The 23,693-nt window shown below is 38.3% G+C and overlaps 1 protein-coding gene across 1 annotated transcript in view; it reads left to right on the top strand.

The window, feature by feature from the left end:
• Positions 1-23,448, top strand: part of pkd1b (polycystic kidney disease 1b) — a gene marked incomplete at both ends in the record, with an annotated part of 37,538 nt that extends 14,090 nt beyond the window's left edge. The window contains 31 exons of the mRNA XM_079846304.1: positions 14-166; positions 1,076-1,213; positions 1,300-1,582; positions 1,673-1,904; positions 1,988-2,132; positions 3,062-3,196; positions 3,449-3,593; positions 3,687-4,292; positions 5,959-6,109; positions 6,218-6,470; positions 7,684-7,879; positions 7,955-8,122; positions 8,198-8,341; positions 8,406-8,616; positions 8,863-8,986; positions 10,732-10,884; positions 10,979-11,043; positions 11,138-11,289; positions 11,575-11,689; positions 11,769-11,935; positions 13,784-13,986; positions 14,133-14,330; positions 14,446-14,600; positions 16,707-16,819; positions 16,954-17,080; positions 17,236-17,352; positions 17,533-17,704; positions 17,805-18,092; positions 21,644-21,778; positions 21,869-22,183; positions 22,717-23,448. Coding sequence (XP_079702430.1) covers positions 14-166; positions 1,076-1,213; positions 1,300-1,582; positions 1,673-1,904; positions 1,988-2,132; positions 3,062-3,196; positions 3,449-3,593; positions 3,687-4,292; positions 5,959-6,109; positions 6,218-6,470; positions 7,684-7,879; positions 7,955-8,122; positions 8,198-8,341; positions 8,406-8,616; positions 8,863-8,986; positions 10,732-10,884; positions 10,979-11,043; positions 11,138-11,289; positions 11,575-11,689; positions 11,769-11,935; positions 13,784-13,986; positions 14,133-14,330; positions 14,446-14,600; positions 16,707-16,819; positions 16,954-17,080; positions 17,236-17,352; positions 17,533-17,704; positions 17,805-18,092; positions 21,644-21,778; positions 21,869-22,183; positions 22,717-23,448 — 6,291 coding nt within the window. The remainder of the gene's footprint in view (positions 1-13; positions 167-1,075; positions 1,214-1,299; positions 1,583-1,672; positions 1,905-1,987; positions 2,133-3,061; positions 3,197-3,448; positions 3,594-3,686; positions 4,293-5,958; positions 6,110-6,217; positions 6,471-7,683; positions 7,880-7,954; positions 8,123-8,197; positions 8,342-8,405; positions 8,617-8,862; positions 8,987-10,731; positions 10,885-10,978; positions 11,044-11,137; positions 11,290-11,574; positions 11,690-11,768; positions 11,936-13,783; positions 13,987-14,132; positions 14,331-14,445; positions 14,601-16,706; positions 16,820-16,953; positions 17,081-17,235; positions 17,353-17,532; positions 17,705-17,804; positions 18,093-21,643; positions 21,779-21,868; positions 22,184-22,716) is intronic.
• Between the last annotated feature and the right edge of the window lie 245 nt (positions 23,449-23,693).

The raw sequence follows: 23,693 nt of genomic DNA, 5'->3' as shown, positions 1-23,693 counted from the left end.
TGTGTGCTTCCAGAACACAACAACCTTTTCCACCCTTCATTATCACATTCCAGGAAATGGCAGTTTGCTGCTTCTTCCCAGAAGTGCACTTCTGCCACACAGAGTGTACCACTTTACGCTCACCCTTTACAAAAGTGGACGACAACCTGTCTCTATATCGCAGTCGGTAAATGTTAACTTATATTACTTCACATTGCTTTTAGCATTTAACTATAGGAACATATTTGTCATTAACATTCTGTCATCATTTACTCACCCCATGTCCTTCCAAACCAGCCACCACCAGCGTTTTCGATCATTTTCACAAAAATTCCCAGGCCTCCAATAAAGAAAGAACAGAGCCTCTGCTTTTCAACAAAAAAAAAATCTGTTTTATTCTAGCTTCATACATAATTTTTTATCAACATTTGAATGTGGGTACATTTCTTAAAAAAGAAACAAAAACTTTTTTGGAAAAAAAAAAGTGATTATATGGTTATATCAGAATCGTGTGGGTTTTTTTTTCTTCAAATACTACAATGTGCATAAGCAATGCTTTTGACGCTGTTTCTGCCCCCCCCCCCCCCCCCATTTTTAAATATTAAAAATAAAAGGATTCCTCTCTGGAATAGCGTTCAGTCTTTCTGCCTGCAAATTCCGCTATGTGCAAGCGCAACTGGCTTTTAAAGGGAATGAGAGATGAAACTCTGATTGGTTTATTGCACATTACACCTAAAACCCACCCATGACTTATTAAGAGACTAGGTACAACCCTTTTGGACATGACTCATTAAGAGACTAGGTACAACCCTTTTGGACAATGCGCTTGGCGCGACAACCGTTTTTCCGTCGTTAAACTTGCAAATGTAGATTTGGACACGCCCTAAGTGCACCTGCACCATGCGCTTCAGACCAGAACATGCCACTTCTCAGACATTCTAAATCTAATTTAAGCAAGTCAAGGAGCTTTTTTGGTCTTTTAAAAAGAAATATGTATCCCCCAGACTTCCTGTTTCATTAAAAATAGGCTATGTTAAACCCAAAACAGAAAACTGTGTTCGTTGAATGTCTTTAATTCTATTTTTATTCTTTTTAGGTTCAATTGTACAATGCCACGTTGCTACCTGTGACTGTAAAGTGTGTCTCCTGTAATTCACTGTTGTCATTCCACTTGAGTCACAAGCGCCACGTTGCCTTGGCTGGCCATTGTTCTTCCTGTCAAGACACTGTACAGGTATTCAATTCCCAACGTACCACAGAATAACTTCATATGCCTTCATAAGTCTCACATCTTAATGTTTTAAAACACTTTAACTACAGTACAGGTGGACTGCAGATAATCAGAGAGGTGAAGCTTTAAGACTGAATGAGGTCACTACCATGACAGGAAGTCTCTGGAGAGAAATAATCATTAAACCAGGAGCGCTAATGGAGGGGCAAGAATACACCTTTACTCTCAACGTGTCTGAGCCAGCCTCTGGGCTTTGGGGGTCGGCAAGCATCACCTTAGTCCCCAATCGTCCTCCCTACGGGGGTATTTGCACTCTGTCACCAGACGACTCGCTTCATTTCCTGGAAACTATGGTCTCTTACAGTTGCTCAGGTAGTGTCATTTTTCTTCTGCTCTCATTTCTCACCCAAGTAATGGTTCTGCGAATTGACAAATTCTTTGCTATTTTTTGCTCAATGGCAGGGTGGATGGATGATGACGGTGACTCAGCTCAGCTGATATTTTCACTACAGGTGGCACAGTGTGAAGATTTTGGACCATTATGTCCCTTGATTACCCTTTACAGAGGCACTCAGAGCACGTTCGGCTCCCTGGTTCCACTGGGTAGTCCGAATACAGCTAAAAATATATCTGTTATTCACATGCTGGTGCTGGTAGAGGACAGTATGGGGGCTGCAGTCATTGCAGTGAGAAAGTTAGTCAGCATTAGCATTTATATATTCAGATAAAAGTTGACAACTTCACAGAACCAGTAATAACACTTCATATCTCCTGCAGGAACCTGACAGTGTTGCTGTATGACCACTGCACAACAGACTGGTTGAGGAATAAGAGCCAATCAGAGTTTTGGGCCTTGCTTCAACAGGGAAACCCTCAGGACATTATCCGATATTCTATTGCCATGACCAGCCAACTCAACCAGGTAACTGAGATGGCCCTGCCAAACCAGCTGTCTGCATGTTGCTCTCAGTATTTTCCTAGTTAAAAACACTATTACACTGGATGGAAAAATGCACACTTACATGAAATTAAGATATCAGTAGCCTAATAAAGATTTTACACAGAGTGGGTCACCAACATGTTAAGAGTACTCAGTTTATCTTGGTAATCCACCTGTTATTGGACACTTTTGCTCTTGTGGAATACATGAATTATGGCTGACTACAGAGGGCACATTTCCAGTTTAGTTGTGAATTAATTGGTGCTGTCATTTGTGGTAGCAAAGCTCATGCATAAATATAAGTAATTAAAATTTATTTTTAAGACAGTAAAATTAAACTGAACTGAAATAAACTAATATAACACGTATTGTATATAACTGTTACGGGACTTGAAAATAGTACATGTCCTGGGAAAACAGGACGTTTGGTCACCCTATGCTATGGCTACATACCCTGAAATTTACCTCCGTTTTGGAACCCGAAATTTGAGGTTATCCGCTTACTTACCCTTAAACATACCCAGGTATGTCACATAACCTGCTCTCTGGAATACCTCCCTGGTCAATACAATGGAAGTCAGTGTCTATGTTGTTTAGTTAGCAAGTTAGTTTCTCAAAAATATTATCTTTTGAAAGTCATACATGTTGGAATGATATGAGGGTGAGTAAATGACGGCTGAATTTTAAATTTTGGGTGAACTATGCCTTTTAAATTCAGAATTTTACTCTACCCATGTTTCTACAATGTCATCATTAACTGATGATAATATTTGGTTTGTGTGTTGTTGCATCCACTCCACTAGATGTCAGTCCAACACAACTGCCATAAAAATGATTGAGTGCACCTTCAGTTTCTATGATGCTGTGTTATTAGAAATGTGTTTTAAAATCAAAATCATCCACTTCCACAGCTAGCATCTCTAAGTCCTCGAGAGTTGGAGGACAAGATTCAGATACGTGGAAATGTGATTCAGGCTCTGGCGTCTCTGCCGGTCTCCTCATTTCAGGATGTGGCTCTGATCAGCTCAGCTTTGTCCCAGTCTACAGTAAGGCTTTCTACTATAAAGCTTATGGAAAGTATTGCATTAATCATAGCTTGACACAAAGTATGTCAGCAACTTTTTGTAAGTCCAGCACCGTGTGACACGTGTAGCAAAGGCTCATCACGGAATACAGATTGCCTGCTGTGCGTAATGAGGAGTGCAGAAAATACCCATGCTGGTTAAGAACAAAGTCTTGTCACATGTGATGTTACAAATGCAAATTATGTACTAGAAAATGTACTTTCCTGTCTGCAGGTGGTTCCCTCTGAATGGCAGTGCAACAACTGCCATGCAAAGGTTCTGAAGGTCACAGAGAAGATGATCAAAGTGATAAGAGAACAAACAGGACAGGGTGACATCAACCCCACAGACACCGGCAGGAACATTCTGGCTGTTTTAAGTAAAGCAGAATTCATATGCAACGTCACAATAAAGGTTCACTCTGAAGTTGTAAATGAACCGTGGCTTAACCATTCTTACCTGTTCCCTGCAGGCAGCACACTGACTGCTGATCAGAGACAGAGGAGCAATTCAGGCCTCAAGCATGTGGATACATCAGAGACAGCTGTATCAGCACTGGGCCAGATTTTAGAGCTCATGCGTTCATTAATGTTGACGCGGATGAGTGGGGAAGAAGCTCTTTCCCTTGCCGTTCCAAAGATCAGTGTGGTGGGAGTACGTGGTGACCCTACTAAAGACCTTCTGTGCACAGATCCTCTCAGCCACTGCCAGTTTCACATCCCATCAGCACTGAGCTCTCAACTAAAGGAAGAAAAGCAAGAGGTCCTGCAAATCCTTCTGCAAATGGAGGGTGAAGAAAACCCATTCATTCCAGCTGCAGAACCTCCTATAACAACCACACTTGCAGCCATGGAGTTTGCTACACCACAGGGGCAGCCCATTTCGATTGCCAACCTGACGCTAGACACTGCGATACAATTTACTTTACACAAAAAAGTACAAGAGACAGAAGATGAGAGGTTACTATGGACATTTTTTACTCTGCCACCCAAGGGAAGTGTAAATTTCACAGTCAAAGCAATGGACACAGATCCTCAGACTGGCCTCTATGTTGCCCTAAACTTCAGTCTCATCCCAGGTAGTGTACACCAGTCAATGCATCTTATTAGACAAAATAAATAAATAAAATGAAAAAATTCTATATTATATTTTCATTTAAAGGTGCAGTGTGTAGTATTTATGAGGATCTATTGACATAAATGCAATATTATATTCATAACTATGTTTTCAGTGGTGTATAAAGACCTTACATAAAGAACCGTTATGTTTTTTTTTTACCTTAGAATGAGCCATTTCTATCTACATACACCGTGGGTCACCATTTTGCGCCTCCATGTTTCTACAGTAGCCCTAAACAGACAAACTGCTCTACAGAGCGCTAGTCACTCTCTGCTGTCTCAGACTACATCTTTGTCCTGTGTCGGCCACCGTAGCTTCTCTATGTGCTTCGAAAGGGAGGGGTGAGCAGTGGGTGGTTGTAATTCACAATCTCACTGCTAGATGCCGCTAAAATTTACACAGTGCACCTTTAAGTATGAAGTAATATTTTTTATTCAGCAAGGATCCATTTAATTGATCATAACTAATAAGAAATCCTGTTCTTTTGAACATCCTATTCATCAAAGGATGCTGAAAAATCATGGTTTACACAAAAATAGTAAGCAGCACAACTGGTTTCAACATTGATGACAATAAGAGATATTTTTGAGTTTGGATTTAAGGGAAATGCTTAAGATTGGATCATTATTGCAGTGATTATTATGTTTCTAGCATGTTATTAGCCTGGATGCCAGCCGAATTTAGCCCCGCCCACAACATTTGAGTTCGGGAAATTCGGTCTGGTCTTGATCCGTTGTGGAGCAACCGGACAGGAGCTGTTTGGAGCAATGAAATTGTCAGGGCGGGCTTTATACGATGATGGACAGATGATAAACTGTAACGTAATCATCCATGTCACCAAAGAGCGCTTGGGTTGAATTCGTTCTAATCCTAAACGGTTCAACTTGTTCTATAATGCATTCACCTTTACTATTTCTCTCAAAAATTATGATTGTGTTGGTTAGTACTCAGTGTATCCTTAAATTCTTTTTTCCAACACCGGTAAAGATCGTTTACACTAATTTTCTTCTACTTCTTCTAGCGTGCGTGCAGTTGAGTTCTGTTGACAACTATGAGTCGCTCCATTGCTCTGATTGGTTGTAGGTCTATCCGAAACACACCCCATAATCACAGCCCAATGGAGCAGTATCAGATTCATATTCTGGCTAGAATTGAGTATGACGACGTCAGGCTAGCATGTTATATGTTTGGCAACAGTTTTTCCAAACCTAATTGATGGAGTGTGTAGCTTTTCATTCTTAAACAACCATGTAGGAAGGAAGACACATCATGGCCATATTCCAGGTTGACAATGTCGAGATTCATCAGGCTCAAATTGTGAAAGAATGGTTGGGAGGGAGCATCATTTTCACACATAAATGGGCACCTCTGAGTCCAGACCTTAAATTCATTGAAAGTCTTTGGGATGTGCTGGAGTAGACTTTACAGAGTGCTTGACTCTTGTCAATACAAGATCTTGACCAAAAATGTATGTACCTCTTTTGGTGGAAATAAATGTTGGGATGTTTTTCCATCAAGAGGTGCATACCTTTTTGGCAAGTAAGGAGATATATAATATGTTAGTAAAAGAGAAATGTTTTAGCAGTATAGAAAATAAACAGTCTGTGCTTTGTATTGTCGAACAGGAGCTGGTGAGAAAGTCTCTGGACTAGTATGGATCTATGTAGATGACCAACCAGCCCATCCACTGTCTGAACAAACTCATTCCCAAGAGCTCACCCTCTCTCTCTCAACTGAGACTCCATCACTGGAGCACACCATCTTCCTTACACCACTGTAAGTTCTTCCTGTTCCTTCCTTAAGTTTTTTTTCCCCTCATTGAAAATAGGAAATAGGATTATTGTGTTATGAGTGAACGAAAGTAATTGTGTCTAAATCTTACAGCTTGAATGGCTCTGCCAAAGACCTGTTTGTGAAGTTGAACAGTAACGCCAGCGGTATGGACGTGTCCGTCTCGGTGTGTGTGTTCAGCACGCTGTGCCGGTTCTTCAGTGTTGATGAGAGGCGCTGGAGCAGTGACGGCTTGAGTCCTCTGAGTGGCAGTAGCCCCCACACTGCCCACTGCCTCACCCATCACCTCACTATGTTTGGAGCCAGCCTCTTCATCCATCCCGAGGCACTTCTACTGCTGCCACCTGTATGCCATTTCTAATTAAAATCACATAATTTCACCATTTAAGGGAATATACAGTACACTACCATTCAAAAGTGTGGGGTCAGTAATATATATATATATTAAAGAAATTAATACTTTTATTCAGCAGGGATGCATTAAATTGATCAAAAGTAACAAGACTTTTACATTGTTAAAAAAAGTTTCTATTTAAAATAAATAATGTTCTTTTGATCTTTCTATTTCATCAAAGAATTCTGGAAAACAAATGTTTCCACAGTACAACTGTTTTCAACATTGATAATAATGAGAAATGTTTCAAATCAGCATATTAGAATGATTTCTGAAGGATCATGTGAAGCTGAAGACTGGAATAAATTACATTTTAAAATATTTTTACCAAAAAGCTTATTTCATTTCATTTAGATAATATTTTGATAAAATTCTATTTTTTAATGCAGTTTTTTGAGAGATTTTTCTTGTATTTTATTTAGTTTTAAATTACTAGATTTTATCAATAAATAAATAATAAATAAATAATTATTTAAGCACATTTTTCAAATGTTTTCAACTTAAATTCAAAATAACTCACAATTGCATGCATATCCCTTTTAATTCAGCTCAAAATGTCTTACATTGGGTGTGTTTGCCAACCTCTCGAAAAAAAAATTATATAACATGAACTTTCAGGACTCTTGCCACTAGATGGCCTTATAGCTCTTTATATGGTGCAAATGAGCTGTTCCACTGGGTCCTAAAGTCGGGTTTTCTTCAGTATGCATTCAGATACACAAAGTAAAGTTTTAGCATTTTTAGTTGGAATTTTGAGCATTTTTAGGTTTTTCTCGCATTCCATTAATTCTTATGGGGGTCAGATTGACCCGCGAGGAAAAGATTTGTTACTTTTTTAAGTTTCAATCACAAAACTCGTCGAATCCAATTTTTTGGGTGTATTCGTGGTTCAAATGTGACAAAAATCCTAGGGTCTTGGACCACTCCGATGAACACTCCATTTATTTTTTATGAATGAGTTCCTGACCAAAATGAACAGAGGGAAGGGTGAGAGTTAAATTAGAAAAAAAGTTATTTTAAACTGTAATAATATTTGATGATAATGTTTTACTGTATTTTTCATCAAATAAATGCAGTCCTTCGAAAAAACATTAAATAATCTTACTGACCCCAAAATTATAAACAGTATTTTATGTAAAAACTGTAACATTATTGCTGTCACCAGTCAGAGGAGCCGGTGAGAAACGTGGTGGTGGGAATAGTTTGTGGAGTCTTGCTGTTAATTCATCTGCTGGTTGGGCTTATCGCTCACAAACTGGATCATCTGGAAAGACTGCGTCTGTGTTGGGTTCCTCTGTGTGGTCAGAAAGGTCGCTACCAGTACCGGGTTCTTGTCAAAACAGGCTGGAAAAGAGGGTCTGGTCAGTAGAACCTTTAATTTAATTATTGACTTTATATAAAATCTTACCAAGTTATGAAACATCTGAATTAATCAGGTACCACTGCACATGTCGGTATTAGCCTGTATGGTCTGAATAAAAGTGGCTCACGTCACCTTCAAAGAGAAGGAGCTTTCCAGAGGAACAGCCTGGATGACTTCCAAGTTGAAACGGATGCCAATCTCGGAGAGATCTGGAAAATACGCATCTGGCATGACAACACGGGTCAGTGCCTTTGAATAGCTTCTGTCTTTCTTCTTAAAATAACAAATACTCACAAACAACTGTTGTGTTTTCTAGGTCTAGACCCATCCTGGTTCTTAAAACACGTGATAGTCTGGGATATACAGACAGATAACATGTTCTTCTTCCTGGTAGAAGACTGGCTGTCTGTGGAGAATGAGAAGAACTCTGGAAGGGTGGAGAAAGTTATTTTAGCATCTTGTAAGTATACGCATGCAGCACAGCATATTTTAAATTTGCATTTCATAACCTTTGATCTTTTTAGGTCCCCAGGAGCTGCAGCAGTTTAAGAGGATCCTACATTCCCAGTTACTTTTTGGCCTTCGAGAGCACCATCTGTGGATTTCATTATGGGAACGGCCGGCCCACAGCCACTTTAGCCGAGCCCAGAGGGTCACCTGCTGCGCCCTCTTATTACATCTCTATCTGGCAGCTGGGGCAGTGTGGTATGGAGCAGTGGGCAGAAAGGGCAGCAGGTAATAAACTTGACCTTCAAAGGGCATGGATAACAGATTGAGCTTGTATAGTTTACACTGTAGGTGCAGGTAATTACATCTTGTAAAACAAAGCAATTTCTGTTTTTCTCTAAGCTACAGTCCTTGTTATTGATTAATGCCAAAGGAGAATAAAATTCATCACTAAACTCAGACAAATGAATACATTTCCTCTCATTCCTCTCAAAACAAATGGGTTATTCACATTTGTTACTGTTATGACTGCAGTGTTCCAGTCTCTACCCAGATGGTGATGAATGGAGAGACCATTCTGGTTGGAATGACAGTTGCAGCTTTGACCTTCCCCCTCCAAACCATTCTCAGATTTCTCTTCCAAAAAACCAAAAGCAAGGTATATATGCCAATCTACATAATCCCTTGTGAAATTGTACTAAATCATGTTTTGACTTCTAATCTACACTACCGTGCAAAAGATTTTTTTTGTATTGAAGAAGAAGTAAAAAGCAGTTTCTTTTTATTTATTTGATTAAATAAATAAAAAAGAACGCAGTGTGTCTCAGTTGAAAATTTCACTTCTATAAATTTAAAAATGAATAAAGGTGTCCCACAGGGATCAATCTTAGCACCAGTTTTATTTTCAATATATATTAATGACCTAGGTAACGAGATAAATACAGCTAAACTATATTTATACGCTGATGATACAATTATTTATACAGTAGCACAGTCCATGAATAAAGCCATAGAGCTATTACAAGATTCCTTTCAGGTATTGCAATTCTCATTGATAAAATTGGTTATAAATACAACAAAAAACAAAACAAAATATATGCTCTTTACTCGTTCTCGTACTAAAATTGTGACTCCAGCTATTAACAGCTATAAATACCTGGGAATATGGCTCAATGAAAGGTTGAGTTTTAATATTCATATTGAAAATGTCCTAAAAATGCTCAGACCTAAACTGGGGTTTCTTTTTCGTTTAAAGAAATGTTTTCCATTTGAAGCTAAAAAGAGAATCCTCCAAAGTTGTTTTCTCACTGTGCTGGATTATGGTGATGTGATCTAAAGTATATGCATGCAAATCTCATCTTCACTAAAAAAAAAACAGATTGTATATATCTTGCTGCAATAAGATTTGTGTACCCATCATTGTACTTTGTATGAACTGGTTGGTTGGCCGGCCCTCTTTTCAGGAGAAAAATGCATATGCTGCTGTTTACTGCTAACTCGACGCAGAAGTATAAATTGGCCTTTAGGCTCTGTTAGGCAAATTACCTCCATATATCTGTAGTCTTTTATCATACTGTACTTGTACTTATAAAACCAGATCATCTTCAAAATTACTTTTAATTGTGCCTAGATCGTATTCTGAATTTGGCAAAACTGCCTTTTTCTCTTGTGCTCCGACCTAGGCGATAGAATGAAATGCAGAGTATTCATCTTTAAATCATGTTCATGTTTTACATAATGTTATATTTTATGGTTATTTATATATATATATTTTTAGTCATTAATAAGAACTGTAATTGTATGAGTGCTGGACAGGACTTTTGTTTGTATTTTGTATTTCTCGTTTTGTGTGTTTTGGATATATTTACTTTTGTTGTGATTACTTTATGCTGCCATTTTGGCCAGGACTCCCTGGTAGAAGAGATTTATATCTCGATGGGATTATTTCTGGTAAAATAAAGGATAAATAAATAGTAAAACAGTAATATTGTGAAATCAGGTTTTTATATGTTTTTATTTTTTTAATTATTCCAATAAAAGTCATTTATTCCTGTGAAGGCGAAGCTGAATTTTCCGCATCATTACTCCAGTCTTCAGTGTCATATGATCCTTCAGAGATCATTCTAACATGCCGATTTGGTGCTCAAAAAACATTTGTATTATTATCACAGTTGAAAACAGTTGTGCTTCTGGGAACCATGATGCATTTTTTTTTCCAATGATGAATAGGAAGTTCAAAAGAATATATATCTCTTGAAGCATTACAACTGTTTTTTCTATCAGTTTTGATCAATTCAATGCAGAATAAAAGTATTAATTTCTTATTGACCACAGACTTTTGAACGGTATTACATTCGTGAAAATTCTCACTCATTGTGCAATTGGTGATGGATTGTGTTGTAGGTGACATTGGAGTTATCTCTGCCTCCCTCTTCTGTGTCTCACACCGTGGAGATGGATGTTTTCCTCAGTCACCCAGATCTCTCCTGCTCATCTTTTCTGTCATTGCCAACAGGCCCTGACTCTTCCATATATGATGGACTGTCTCCTTTCAATGTGAGAGAAAGTCGATCCCTATGATTAAACGTTATCATAGAGTCATCAAGCATATGGATTTGCAGCATATTCTCCTTGTTTTATTCCCTTTAAGAACTCACTGCAGAGCAAGAAACTAGATTCAGAGTTTTGGAATACTCCCGATCCTGGGAATAACCGGTATCAAGTCTATTCTACATACATTCTATATGCAGCATTACACGCCTTTAAAAAGTTAACACAAACAAACAGTGTTATTTTAAACATTTCACAGAGTGAACCAGTGGCCATCATGTGACAGTATCTTTGGCCTGCCTGAGCTGACAAGAACTACTCACCTATTTAAGAGAAAAAAAGCCCTTCTACAACTACATTTGTCTACTCCAAATTCTGACCGCGACATCTTAGAACCAACCAAGTCTTCAGGTTTGAAGAAACATCACTCTCTTGAAAATGTCAAAAACATTCTATCATAATTTATTCAAACCTCATGTTGTTCTAAACCCGTATGACTTTCTTCTGTGGAACACAAAATAATCTCTTTTCCATATGAAGACTGGGTCTGAAAAACTTCAAAAGGGCAACAAAAAAAGCACCATAAAAGTCATACATAGAAAGAAAGCAGAGATTTGAAACATGAGAATGAGTAAATCATCACGGAATTGTTTAATTCTAAGGTGAATTATTCCTTGCAATTTGCTCTTATTTTAGAGGAAGATCTTATGACTATATCTGCAGACCTGGATCCCACAAACACGCTTTCCTCAGGGCCAGAAGCATCTGAGAGTGGCCATTTAACACCCAATGAGACCACCCTGTCTGACATGTGAGTTCTGCACTGAACGTTTCATACATTTACCAGGACACATGATCACATACTGCATTTCTGTCCTTTTGTCTTTCAGCCAGGACAGCTTGTGTAGTGAGTGGTCTGATCTGAGTGTGGATACGCCCACATATGAACCTGGCTTTCACAAGTCCTCCTCCTCCCTCTCAGTGCTCAGTGAGGCCAGCACATTTCTCCCTAGCCTCCCACCCGACTCTATAAGCACCATCTCCAACACGCGCATTGGTGAGCCCACACCATACACAGTTACCTTTTTTTTAAACATCAAGAAGTCATGTATTCTTACCAAGACTACATTTATTTGATTATTATCAAAAACAAAGTAAAAACGGTAATATTGTAAAATATTAAAACAATTTAAAGCTGCAGTCCGTAACTTTTTGTGCTCTAGCGGTTAATAAACAGAACTGAATGTGTCTTGTGGAAGAACACTGCAGCCGGAGCTACTTCTCTCTGTTTATGTCTATGGCGAGTCACGCAGGGACTGTGCTCCTCCGCAGTAGTTCCTACCAGAACGGTCTGAAATAGTTCCAATATAAACACTTATTATAAGTGTACCATAATGATTCAGGGTAAGACAAAAACACGGTTTGGAAAATGGATTCATGTTGTACATTCTCATTATATACATTTTGTAAACCTTGACCACAAAAAAGTTATTATATATTTTACAGTTTTTCTGAATTGCTAAAACACTAAACCCCATTCTCTGAACCAAATTATCAATAGCCTAAACCAATTTGTTGAATAAATAACTCTTTCTGTAAAACCTTAAACAGGTTCAGGCAGTTAAACACCATTTGCAAATCTCATGCAGTCTTTTGGCAAAAAAACACATTCTCACCCACCCACCCACTAAAACACATTACGCACTGTAATGCACTTGTATTGCTAAACATTAAACACAACTTTACTGTAAAAAAGAAAAGAAAAAGTTTCTGCCTTAAATTAAGTACAATCAACAAGGATTTGTAAGTTATTTCAACTTAAATTACATTAAACAGACTTTAAAAAATGAGTTGAATTTTGTATAACTCATAAAAAATTGCACAGAATGTTGATATGAACAATAGATGGAAACGATTTGAAAAAGAGAGGAGTAAGATTATGTGTAAGAGGTGGTGGACGAGGAGGAGGAGGATGAAGACGAGGAAGAGCAAGATGTACAGTGTTGTCAAGGCTGGATCTGGCACACTAGAGGGTTTTTTCCCTTTGGCAAGAGACATCATCGCCTGTGATGTGGACAAAGTCCTCAGGCCAAACCCAACATGAAGATGCGATACTGAGGCAGAATTAATCTCTGACTGACTTTGATTTTGCAGTCGTACAACTCTTTTGAGTGTACTGTAACATGCTTTTCATGAGGTTTTTTTACCTTTTTGGCTTTTGCAGTCACTGTATTTTTACAGTATGCAAGTGCTGAATATACAGACATTCAGTACTACTATAAAATTTTCAGTACAATAGTATACTTGCAGTGCATACAGTAGGCTATACAATAATTTCACCTTACTACTGTAAGTTACGATTACTATACTTTTTTTATGTAATTGCTAAATTTGTTTACTGGGTTACAGTATACTTTTTTCTGTAACTAGTGATCTAGTGTCTAACGAATGATCTGTAGTGTTTATATTTTGACAGGCTGTGTATGATCTGAAAGCATTGTTTAATTTTGAGTATACAGATAAGATGGTTTTGAGGCAATAGTTTGATTTTCGACAGAAGAGTCAGATGTTCTCTGAATGTAGTTTGAAGATTTGTGTTTAAGAGAAAGTGGGTGATGGTTTTGAGAAATGTGTTTAGCTATTCAGAAAAAAACTGTAATACATTTTAGCATGTAATTTATTCATGTAATAGCAAAGATGAATTTTCATCATCATTATTCCAGTCTTCAGTGTCACATGATCCATGATCCCTACAGATTTGGTGCTAAAGTACACGAGAAAACAACAAAACTTCAGAAACGGCTAGTAATTTTACAAACAATTACAAAGAAATGGCAAGTAAGACACAGAATTAAACATTACATTTTGAAGTAGAAAATGTGTGAACCTATGGGCTGTTCTTCAGGTGTTGTTCGTGGTGTACCTGGCTTGAATCTTCCATCGTGGGTTCTGCGTGTGCTTCACCTGCTGGTGGCTGTTCTGCTGGGAACATGCCTGGCTCTGGTGGGACTCTATGGGAGCATGTTTTCCAGCACAGTGGTTCTCATGTGGCTGGTGTCTGCCCTGTCAGCTTTCCTCACTTCTGCCTTCCTGTTGGAACCATTTGCAGTCAGCTATAAATCTATTTTGCAATGTCCTTTAGATAAAAAGAAACTGAAAGATGTGCATTTTTATCGAAATATTGCAGTTTTTTGTTTCAGTCAATACATCCTTACTTTGCTCACGATGATAGATGTTCTTATATTTTTCTGCAGATATGTATTCAGGCACTATATCTGGCTGCTGTGGCGAGACCGGTAGACCCAGAGGTGGAGGACCGTTTGGCTCAGGAGACAGAAGTCAGAAGGACAGAAGAGCATCTAGAGGATAAGGTTCATCCTCTCTGTGGATACGGCTTGCTGCAGGCTAAAGAGGAAGCACGGAAGCTGAGAAAGCTTAGAGCCTTAATGAGGGTGAGCTCAGACTGATAGATCCACTCATTTAGTCCTCAGAGACCCATAACATTCTGACCCTAATGCATATGAATATTTATTGGTCTGTTGTTTTATGTTTTATGCTGATAATCAGAGCTGCTTAGTCTATATGTTCTTCCTGTTGGTGGTTCTGATGGTGAACTACCAGGAACATGTGGAGGAGGCTAACAGCAGACTGCTTCAATCAGCTATAAAACACATGCTGATCTCAGCATCACCAGGGCAGCCAAGTATCACTGCATTATCAGGGTGAGCCAGACTATATATATTCACCAGTAATACTCATGTTCAGCTGAAGCTGACTTGTTTTCTTTTTGAGACCCCAGTGATTTGTGTGTTTGTTTGTGTGTGTGTGTGTGTGTTTATGGACACCGATCAGGCAAAACATTATGAGGCATAACATCCTTATATTGTGTTGGTCCCCCTTTTGCTGCCAAAACAGCCCTGACCCCTCGAGGCATGGTCTCCACTAGACCCCTGAAGGTGTGCTGTGGTATCTGGCACCAAGATGTTAGCAGTACAAGGTGGGGCCTCCATGGATCGGACTTGTTTGTTCAGCACATCCCACAGATGCTCGACTAGATTGAGATCTGGGGAAATTGGAGGCCAAGTCAACACCTCAAACTCGTTGTTGTGCTCCTCAAACCATTCCTGAACCATTTTTGCTTTGTGGCAGGGCATTATCCTGCTGAAAGAGGCCACAGTCACCAGGGAATATTGTTTCCATAAAAAGGTGTACATGGTCTGCAACAATACTTAGTTTGGTGGTACATGTCAAAGTTACATCCACATGGATAGCAGGACCCAAGGTTTCCCAGCAGAACATTGTCCAAAGCATCACACTGCCTCTGCCGGCTGGCCTTCTTCCCATAGTGCATCCTGCTGCTATGTGTTCCCCAGGTAAGCGATGCACACGCACCCGGCCATCCACATTAATCAGACCAGGTCACCTTCTTCCATTGCTCCGTTGTCCAGTTCTGATGCTCACGTGCCCACTGTTGGCGCTTTCGGCGGTGAACAGGGGTCAGCATGGGCACCCTGACTGGTCTGCGGAGACTATGCAGTCTCATGCGCATCAAACTGCGATTTACTGTGTATTCTGACACATTTCTATCAGAACCAGCATTAACTTCTTCAGCAATTTGAGCTACAGTAGCTCGTCTGTTTTCCCGGACCACTCAGGCAAGCCTTTGCTTCCCACGTGCATCAGTGAGCCTTGACCCTGTCGCCGGTTCACCACTGTTCCTTCCTTGTACCACTTTTGATAGATACTGACCACTGCAGACCGGGAACACCCCACAAGAGCTGCAGTTTTGGAGATGCTCTGACCCAGTCGTCTAGCCATCACAATTTGGCCCTTGTCAAACTCGCTCAAATCCTTATGCTTGCCCATTTTTCCTGCTTCTAACACATCAACTTTGAGGACAAAATTCACTTGCTGACTGATATATCCCACCCACTAACAGGTGCCATGATGAAGAGATAATCAGTGTTATTCATGGTGTATGTATATACAGAAGAGTACATACTTTTGAGTGTGTAGCAAAAGAGTAGACAAGCTTTGGGACATACTATCACGTCATACAATTTGCGTCTTTAACGGTTGCTTTCTGTCGCATCCTGACATTGTAAAATGTCTTGTCACAGTTAACATCCTCCACATTTCATTTCATTTAATTTCCTACCATATCAGAGAGAAATGAAGTAGCACATTGATCTGCAGCCGTGGGTCTTTCATGCAGAGAGAACTCTCCTCATATTAATCCATAATAATACATTTAAAAGTTAATGGCCAAACTGATCTTTATAAAAGTCCACATTGTTACATGGATAATAACAAGAGATAACATTAAAAATTTTTTTTATCAGGTTAAACTTTGATTATTAGTCACTCAAACCCCTTTATCTAAACCTCTCACCATCTGTCGTGCAAATTCGCCATGTTTTGTAGTTTTTTTAAACACTTTTACTTGTGTTTGTAGTTCTGAACTGAATCCTCCTCCAAAGCAAAATGGATTGTGGGCAATAGCCTTTATAGTGTGCTTGGATTCTCACTTTGTAAATCTACCTGAAATAGTATAGACCATCCGGGGACTTTTCACATACTCTTTTCAAAATACTATGCTTTGGGACACACTTATTTTAATCTCACATACTATTTAGGATGGATAGACTGGACATTGGGACGCAGCATAAGTTAACAAACAAGGGAAACTAAGGAAACCAAGTGGAAAGGGAACTAAAAACAGGAAATAAAAACCGGAGACAGCAAGACAACAATATCAAAACGTGTGTGTGTGATGTGTATGAGTTTGTCAAAGTAATTTTATTTCAAGATATATTATTTTCTCATAGATGGGTGAATGCAGAACAGTGGATAGATGAGAGATTGATTTCACACCTATATGAAAACCCTTCTCTTTCTCTAACTGGCCCTGCAAGACTACAGAAAATTCATTTTCAAGACTGTAAGGACTCTATTTATTACTTATATATATATGTAATGTGCATTTTTTTTTTTTGAGAATTAGTAAAAAATTATAAATTATTAAATAAATAAAATCCTAACTTTTATAGAATTTTTTTTCTTTTCTTCACAAAGTCTGCGGTCAAAACATCCGAGATCAGTTCCTTCCTTTGATTCTGAATGCTCGTTTTTCATCACATACCAACCCTGGACACCAGAGCTCCTCAGCACACAGCAACAACACTCCAGCACTTTCAACTGGGTGAGAGATAATAGAACACAAAGAGAAAGACTGTCAGTGTGTAAATAAGTTGTTGTGCAGCCTGAACAGCTTTATGGGAGAATATGATAACAACATTTATCTTGAATGCATTTTTATTCTCGCAAACAATCACAATCTCCTCTTTCAAGGCAGAGGATTAATAGTGCATCATGCGCATTCAGTCAGACAGAGGAAGTCATTCTTGGGAACAACAGTGAATCCACACGTCAGATCCTGTCGGACCTACAGACAGAAAACTGGATGGAAACAGGGTATGATTTCACTATAGCATAAAATATCTTCATTCTCTACCTATCCAGTCTTGTAAAAAGGATTTTTCTGAACACATACTCTGTACGTATGGAAGTTGTATTCTTTTATTACAACCAGACACCCATCATGCTCATCAGCTTAATGTTTTTTGAGTAACTGTCTTATGTTTTCTGTGACAGGACACAGGCAGTATTGATTGAGTTTACTCAGTATCATAAACAGACGGGCATCTTGGCACCGGTTTCTGTTCTCCTGGATCAAACACACACAGGCAGAATCCTGGCTTTCATCTCTATCCAACCTTTTCACATCTCTCCATTATCTGGTCCAGATTTGCACGTCACATTGACGGTACTGGCTCTTCCTACAAGACTTAATTCCAATAGAAACAAATCTTGCAGTTTGAACAGAATCTGAACAAGTTAAAATGGATTTGTGGTCTTCTCACTAGATTCTCCTTTTGCTGTTCGCCCTGTGCTTTGGGAGCGCTGAAGTTTGGGCCTTGATCAGGAAGCCAAGTCAATACCTGAGGCAAGCCTGGTGCTGGTTTCAGCCATCGTTAGCTCTTCTGACGCTAGCAGCAGCTGTTCTTCGTCTGTATTTCCTCTACACGACTGCAGCCTGTGTCTCCAGACATCGCTCCCGGCCCACCTCCTTTGCTGACTTTCACAGTGCTGCCACACTGGCCAGAAAATCCAATCAGCTCTCAGCAATCTTATTAACCCTCTTGGTTCTAAAGGTATTGGTCCTATAACACATTCCATTCAGATCTGCCTCCATCCAATCAACAACCAATGAACCAAGGGTTACTTACACTTTATTTCGATAACTAGTAGTAACTTTGCAACTACATGTCAACTAACTTTCAGAGTATTAGTAGACTGTTAGGATTCGGGTTAGTATAATAAGTTGACATGCATTTGCAAAGTTACTTATTGTCAGTAGAATGTCTATTGAGGAACCATCAAAATAAAGTGTTATCAGATATTCTATAGGAATATATAATACACTACTAGTACACTAACTGGTAGTTGACGTAGTTGCAAAGTTATTTATGGTTATCAGAATGTCTAAAGTGGACCCTCAAAATAAAGTGTTACCCAACCAAGTCTTTGCCCTACTTTTTCCGATAATACATTTTACTCAGATAATTATGGAAGCTTGTTTCCGGCCAGAGAATAAAAAATAAAAAAGGTAATTGCGAATTTTTATCTCACAATTCAGACTTTTTTTCTCACAATTGCGAGTTTACATCTTGCAATTCTGACTTTATCTCAGAATCGAGTGATATAAAATTGCGGTAAAAAACAAAACGAAAAAATGTATCATAGAATTGTGAGATAAAAAGTTACATTTTAAAGTTACAAAATTACCTTTTACATTTTTTATATATCACACAATTCTGACTTTATAACTCGCAATTGCGATTATATCACGCAATTCTGACGTTATAACTTGCAATTCTGACGTTATCTCACAATTCTCACTTTATAACTCGCAATTCTGACATTATATCGCAATTCTCACTTTATATCTTGCAATTACCCTTTTAAATTTTTTATATATCACGCAATTCTGACTATAAGTCGCAATTCTGACTATAACTCGCAATTCTGATGTTATATCACAATTCTCGCTTTACATCAAAATTCTCACTTTATATCTCACAATTCTCACTTTATATCTCACAATTCTCACTTTGTATCTCGCGATTCTGACGTTATATCACGCAATTCTGACGTTATAACTTGCAATTCTGACGTTATATCTCACAATTCTCACTTTATAACTCGCAATTCTGACTTTATAACTCGCAATTCTGACATATCGCAATTCTCACTTTATATCTTGCAATTACCCTTTTAAATTTTTTATATATCACGCAATTCTGACTATAAGTCGCAATTCTGACTATATCTCACAATTCTCGCTTTATATCAAAATTCTCACTTTATATCTCACAATTCTGACTTAATAACACGCAATTCTGATGTTATAACTCGCAATTCTGACATTATATCTCAATTCTCATTTTATATCTCACAATTACCCTTTGAATTTTTTTATATATCACGCAATTCTGACTATAACTCGCAATTCTGACGTTATATCTCAATTCTCGCTTTATATCTCACAATTCTGACGTTATATCTCACAATTCTCACTTTATATCTCACAATTCTGACTTTATATCTCACAATTCTGACGTTATATCTCACAATTCTCACTTTATATCTCACAATTCTGACTTAATAACACGCAATTCTGATGTTATATCTCGCAATTCTGACTTTATAACTCGAAATTCTGATGTTATAACTTGCAATTATGACATAATATCTCACAATTCTCACTTTATAACTCGCAATTCTGACTTTATAACTCGCAATTCTGATGTTATAACTTGCAATTCTCACTTTATATCTCGCAATTCTGACTTTATAACTCGCAATTCTGACGTTATAACTTGCAATTCTCAATTTATACCTCGCAATTCTCACTTTATATCTCACAATTCTGACTTAATAACACGCAATTCTGATGTTATATCTCGCAATTCTGACTTTATAACTCGCAATTCTGACGTTATAACTTGCAATTCTCACTTTATAACTCGCAATTCTGACGTTATAACTCGCAATTCTGATGTTATATCTCAATTCTCACTTTATAATCTCGCAATTCTGACGTTATAACTCGCAATTCTGACTTTATAACTCGCAATTCTGATGTTATAACTCGCAATTCTGACATCATATCTCAATTCTCACTTTATATCTCGCAATTAACCTTTTTAATTGTTTTATATATCACGCAATTCTGACTATAACTCGCAATTCTGACGTTATATCTCACAATTCTCGCTTTATATCCAAATTATCACTTTATATCACGCAATTCTGACTTTATAACTCGCAATTCTGACGTTATAACTTGCAATTCTCACTTTATATCTCGCAATTCTGACTTTATAACTCGCAATTCTGACGTTATAACTTGCAATTCTCACTTTATACCTCGCAATTCTCACTTTATATCTCACAATTCTGACTTAATAACACGCAATTCTGATGTTATATCTCGCAATTCTGACTTTATAACTCGCAATTCTGACGTTATAACTTGCAATTCTCATTTTATATCTTGCAATTCTGACTTTATAACTCGCAATTCTGACGTTATAACTTGCAATTCTGACGTTATAACTTGCAATTCTCACTTTATATCGCGCAATTCTCACTTTATAACTCGCAATTCTGACGTTATAACTCGCAATTCTGATGTTATAACTCGCAATTCTGACTTTATAACTCGCAATTCTGATGTTATAACACAATTCTGATATCATATCTCAATTCTCACTTTATATCTCGCAATTAACCTTTTTAATTGTTTTATATATCACGCAATTCTGACTATAACTCGCAATTCTGAAGTTATATCTCACAATTCTCACTTTATATCCAAATTCTCACTTTATATCTCACAATTCTGACTTTATATCTCACAATTCTGACTTAATAACACGCAATCTGATGTTATAACTTGCAATTATGACTTTATATCTCACAATTATGACTTTATAACTCGCAATTCTGATGTTATAACTTGCAATTATGACATTATATCTCACAATTCTGACTTAATAACACGCAATTCTGACTTTTTCACTCGAAATTCTGATGTTATAACTTGCAGTTATGACATTATATCTCACAATTCTCACTTTATACCTCGCGATTCTGACGTTATAACTCGCAATTCTGACCTTATAACTTGCAATTCTCACTTTATATCTCATGATTCTGACGTTATATTTTGCAAATCTGACGTTATATCACAATTCTCACTTTATATCTCGCAATTCTGACGTTATAACTCGCAGTTCTGACGTTATAACTTGCGAATCTGACGTTATATCTCACAATTCTCACTTTATATCTCGCAATTCTGACGTTATATCTCACAATTCTCACTTTATAACTCGCAATTCTGGCATTAGATCTCACAATTCTCACTTTATAACTCACAATTCTGACGTTATATCTCACAATTCTCACTTTATAACTCGCAATTCTGACTTTATAACTCGCAATTCTGACTTTATACCTTGCAAAGCATGAGTTTAAATGGCATCTGTAATTTTTGAATTTAATTAATTGCAGAAATTGAATACTTTGGTTCTTAAAGTGCCTTGCAAGAACAGAAATGAAAGTCAAGCTTTATAATCAGTTTCACTTTGTCAGTCAAGGTGTAGTACAGGCATTGAGAGGTGTTTTTTTTTTACAGATGGTGGGGATCCTGCGGTTTGTTAGGCGAGGGATGGTGATAGGACAAGTTATTCGACAGGTATTCCCTCAGATTTGTGGCGTGGTGTTTCTGCTGCTCCTCCTGTTGCTTCTGTTCTCTCACACAGGCATCATGGTACAATATTTTTTTTCATTTGACTTCCCATTGTATTTTTGCTCTAAATTTTTTGCACCTGAAAACACAGCCCACATCTTTCTCTTTCAGCTCTTCTCGGGTACAGTGGAGGGCTTTAGGACCGTAGGACAGGCGAGTTCTTCTCTGCTATGTTTGTTAAGGGGGCACATGGGGTTACGTCGACTTTGTGAGCTTCATCCAGTGGTGGGACCCCTCTACTGCCTGTCTGCCGTAGGCATTGGATTCTGGGTACTGGGGCGCCTGTGTGCTGCTGTATTGATTCGGACCTACCGAATGGTACAGGCAGACATTTACCGCCCATCCATGGAGCCGCAGGAATATGAGATGGTACAGTTTCTCATTAAACGACTCAAGCTATGGATGGGGCTCAGCAAGACCAAAGAGGTACAAATACCATGTCTGACTATTATAAATAATTTTTGTCACAATTTAGATTAGGTTCCAATCCTCACTATTAACTATGACTTTTGCCTCAATAAACTCTAAATTTCTGCTTATTATTAGTAAGGTAGTTGTTAAGTTTAGGTATTGGGTAGGATTAAGGAATGTAGAATATGGTCATGGAGAATAAGCATTAATATGTGCTTTATAAGTATAGCCAATATCCTATTAATATGCATGCAAATAAGCAACTAGTTAATAGTGAAAATTGGACTAAACTTACCATATTTTTCCCCCCCAAAATTATGATTTGAATCATTTGAATCATTCATCAACTAAAAAGTATGTTTTTTTTACAGGGATGTTCAGGTTCATTGACTTAAAATAGAATAGAAAACAGTTATTTTAAATTGTAAAAATATTTCACATCATTACTGTTTGAATTGTATTTTTGATCAAATAAATGCAACATTGATGAGCATAAGATACTTCTATCAAAACATTAAAAAACGTATTCCATTTTATTTCCTTTGTAGTTTAGACACAGAGTCAAATTTGAGGGAACAGTTCCTCCACCCTCCAGATCATCCCAGGCCTCTGAAGTCTCTAACTTCTCCGTCCCGCTCAGTCCTGTCGGGCCCCGCGAGGCCTCCTCTGCCTCCTCTTTGGCCTCTGATTCATCTGTCATCTCAGACAGTTTTGACTTCCACCATTATGTGGACCGCCTGGTGCCCTGTGTTGACAGCCTTCTGGCAGGTTTCGACCGCATTAACCAGCTGACCGAAGAAGTATATCATTTTGAGCTCCGACTTCAGCAGATCCAGAGTAGAATCTCCCAGAGAAGAAAGCAGCCTCAGCAGGTGACCTTTGAGGGACGTGATCCAACACCTAAGCCGCCACCACGCCCTCGACATCCATCTACCTCTGTTTTGGAATGTGACCCCACTCCAGGTTCTCTTCAAGGTGTCATTAATACCCTTCCACAACGCCGCGCCACCCATTCAGAGTCCTCCCTGATGGGGTCTGCTGCTCAGTCAGGTAAGAGAATACTTTCTGCACTGGATGGAGGGATGAACAATAGGAAATTGGGTGTCCCTAGACGCAGAGCCTGGAATTCAGTCACCTGCCATTCTGCTGACACTGCTCAAAGGTTGACTGCATCTCACAGCACTGTGGTCTTGCCTGCGAGACCCCGGAGTGAAGACGGAGACCGTGAGCGTGTATGTGACCGCCTGCCGATTAAGAGACAGGCATGGCACACTGAATAAGTGCATCAATTGTCACTGCATTAATGTTGCTTTAATATATACAACTATTTTTTTTTCTTTCATTTACATTTTTTGACACAGTGAATGCACAGTGTGTTAGTCACAATCAATTTTGTCAATTGTCTACCTCTTGACTGGTGCTTTTGCACTGATTTTCATGTTAAAGTGTTTGTTCCCCTTTGGTTTCACCGTGTTCAGTCTCTGTGGAACATGTATCTTGTTGTATATTGAAGAATCTGCTTTAT

Source organism: Gobio gobio, assembly GCF_949357685.1.
Source record: "Gobio gobio genome assembly, chromosome: 20".
In the NCBI taxonomy this organism is placed as follows: domain Eukaryota; kingdom Metazoa; phylum Chordata; class Actinopteri; order Cypriniformes; family Gobionidae; genus Gobio; species Gobio gobio.
This window is presented reverse-complemented; position numbering and strand designations above follow the sequence as displayed.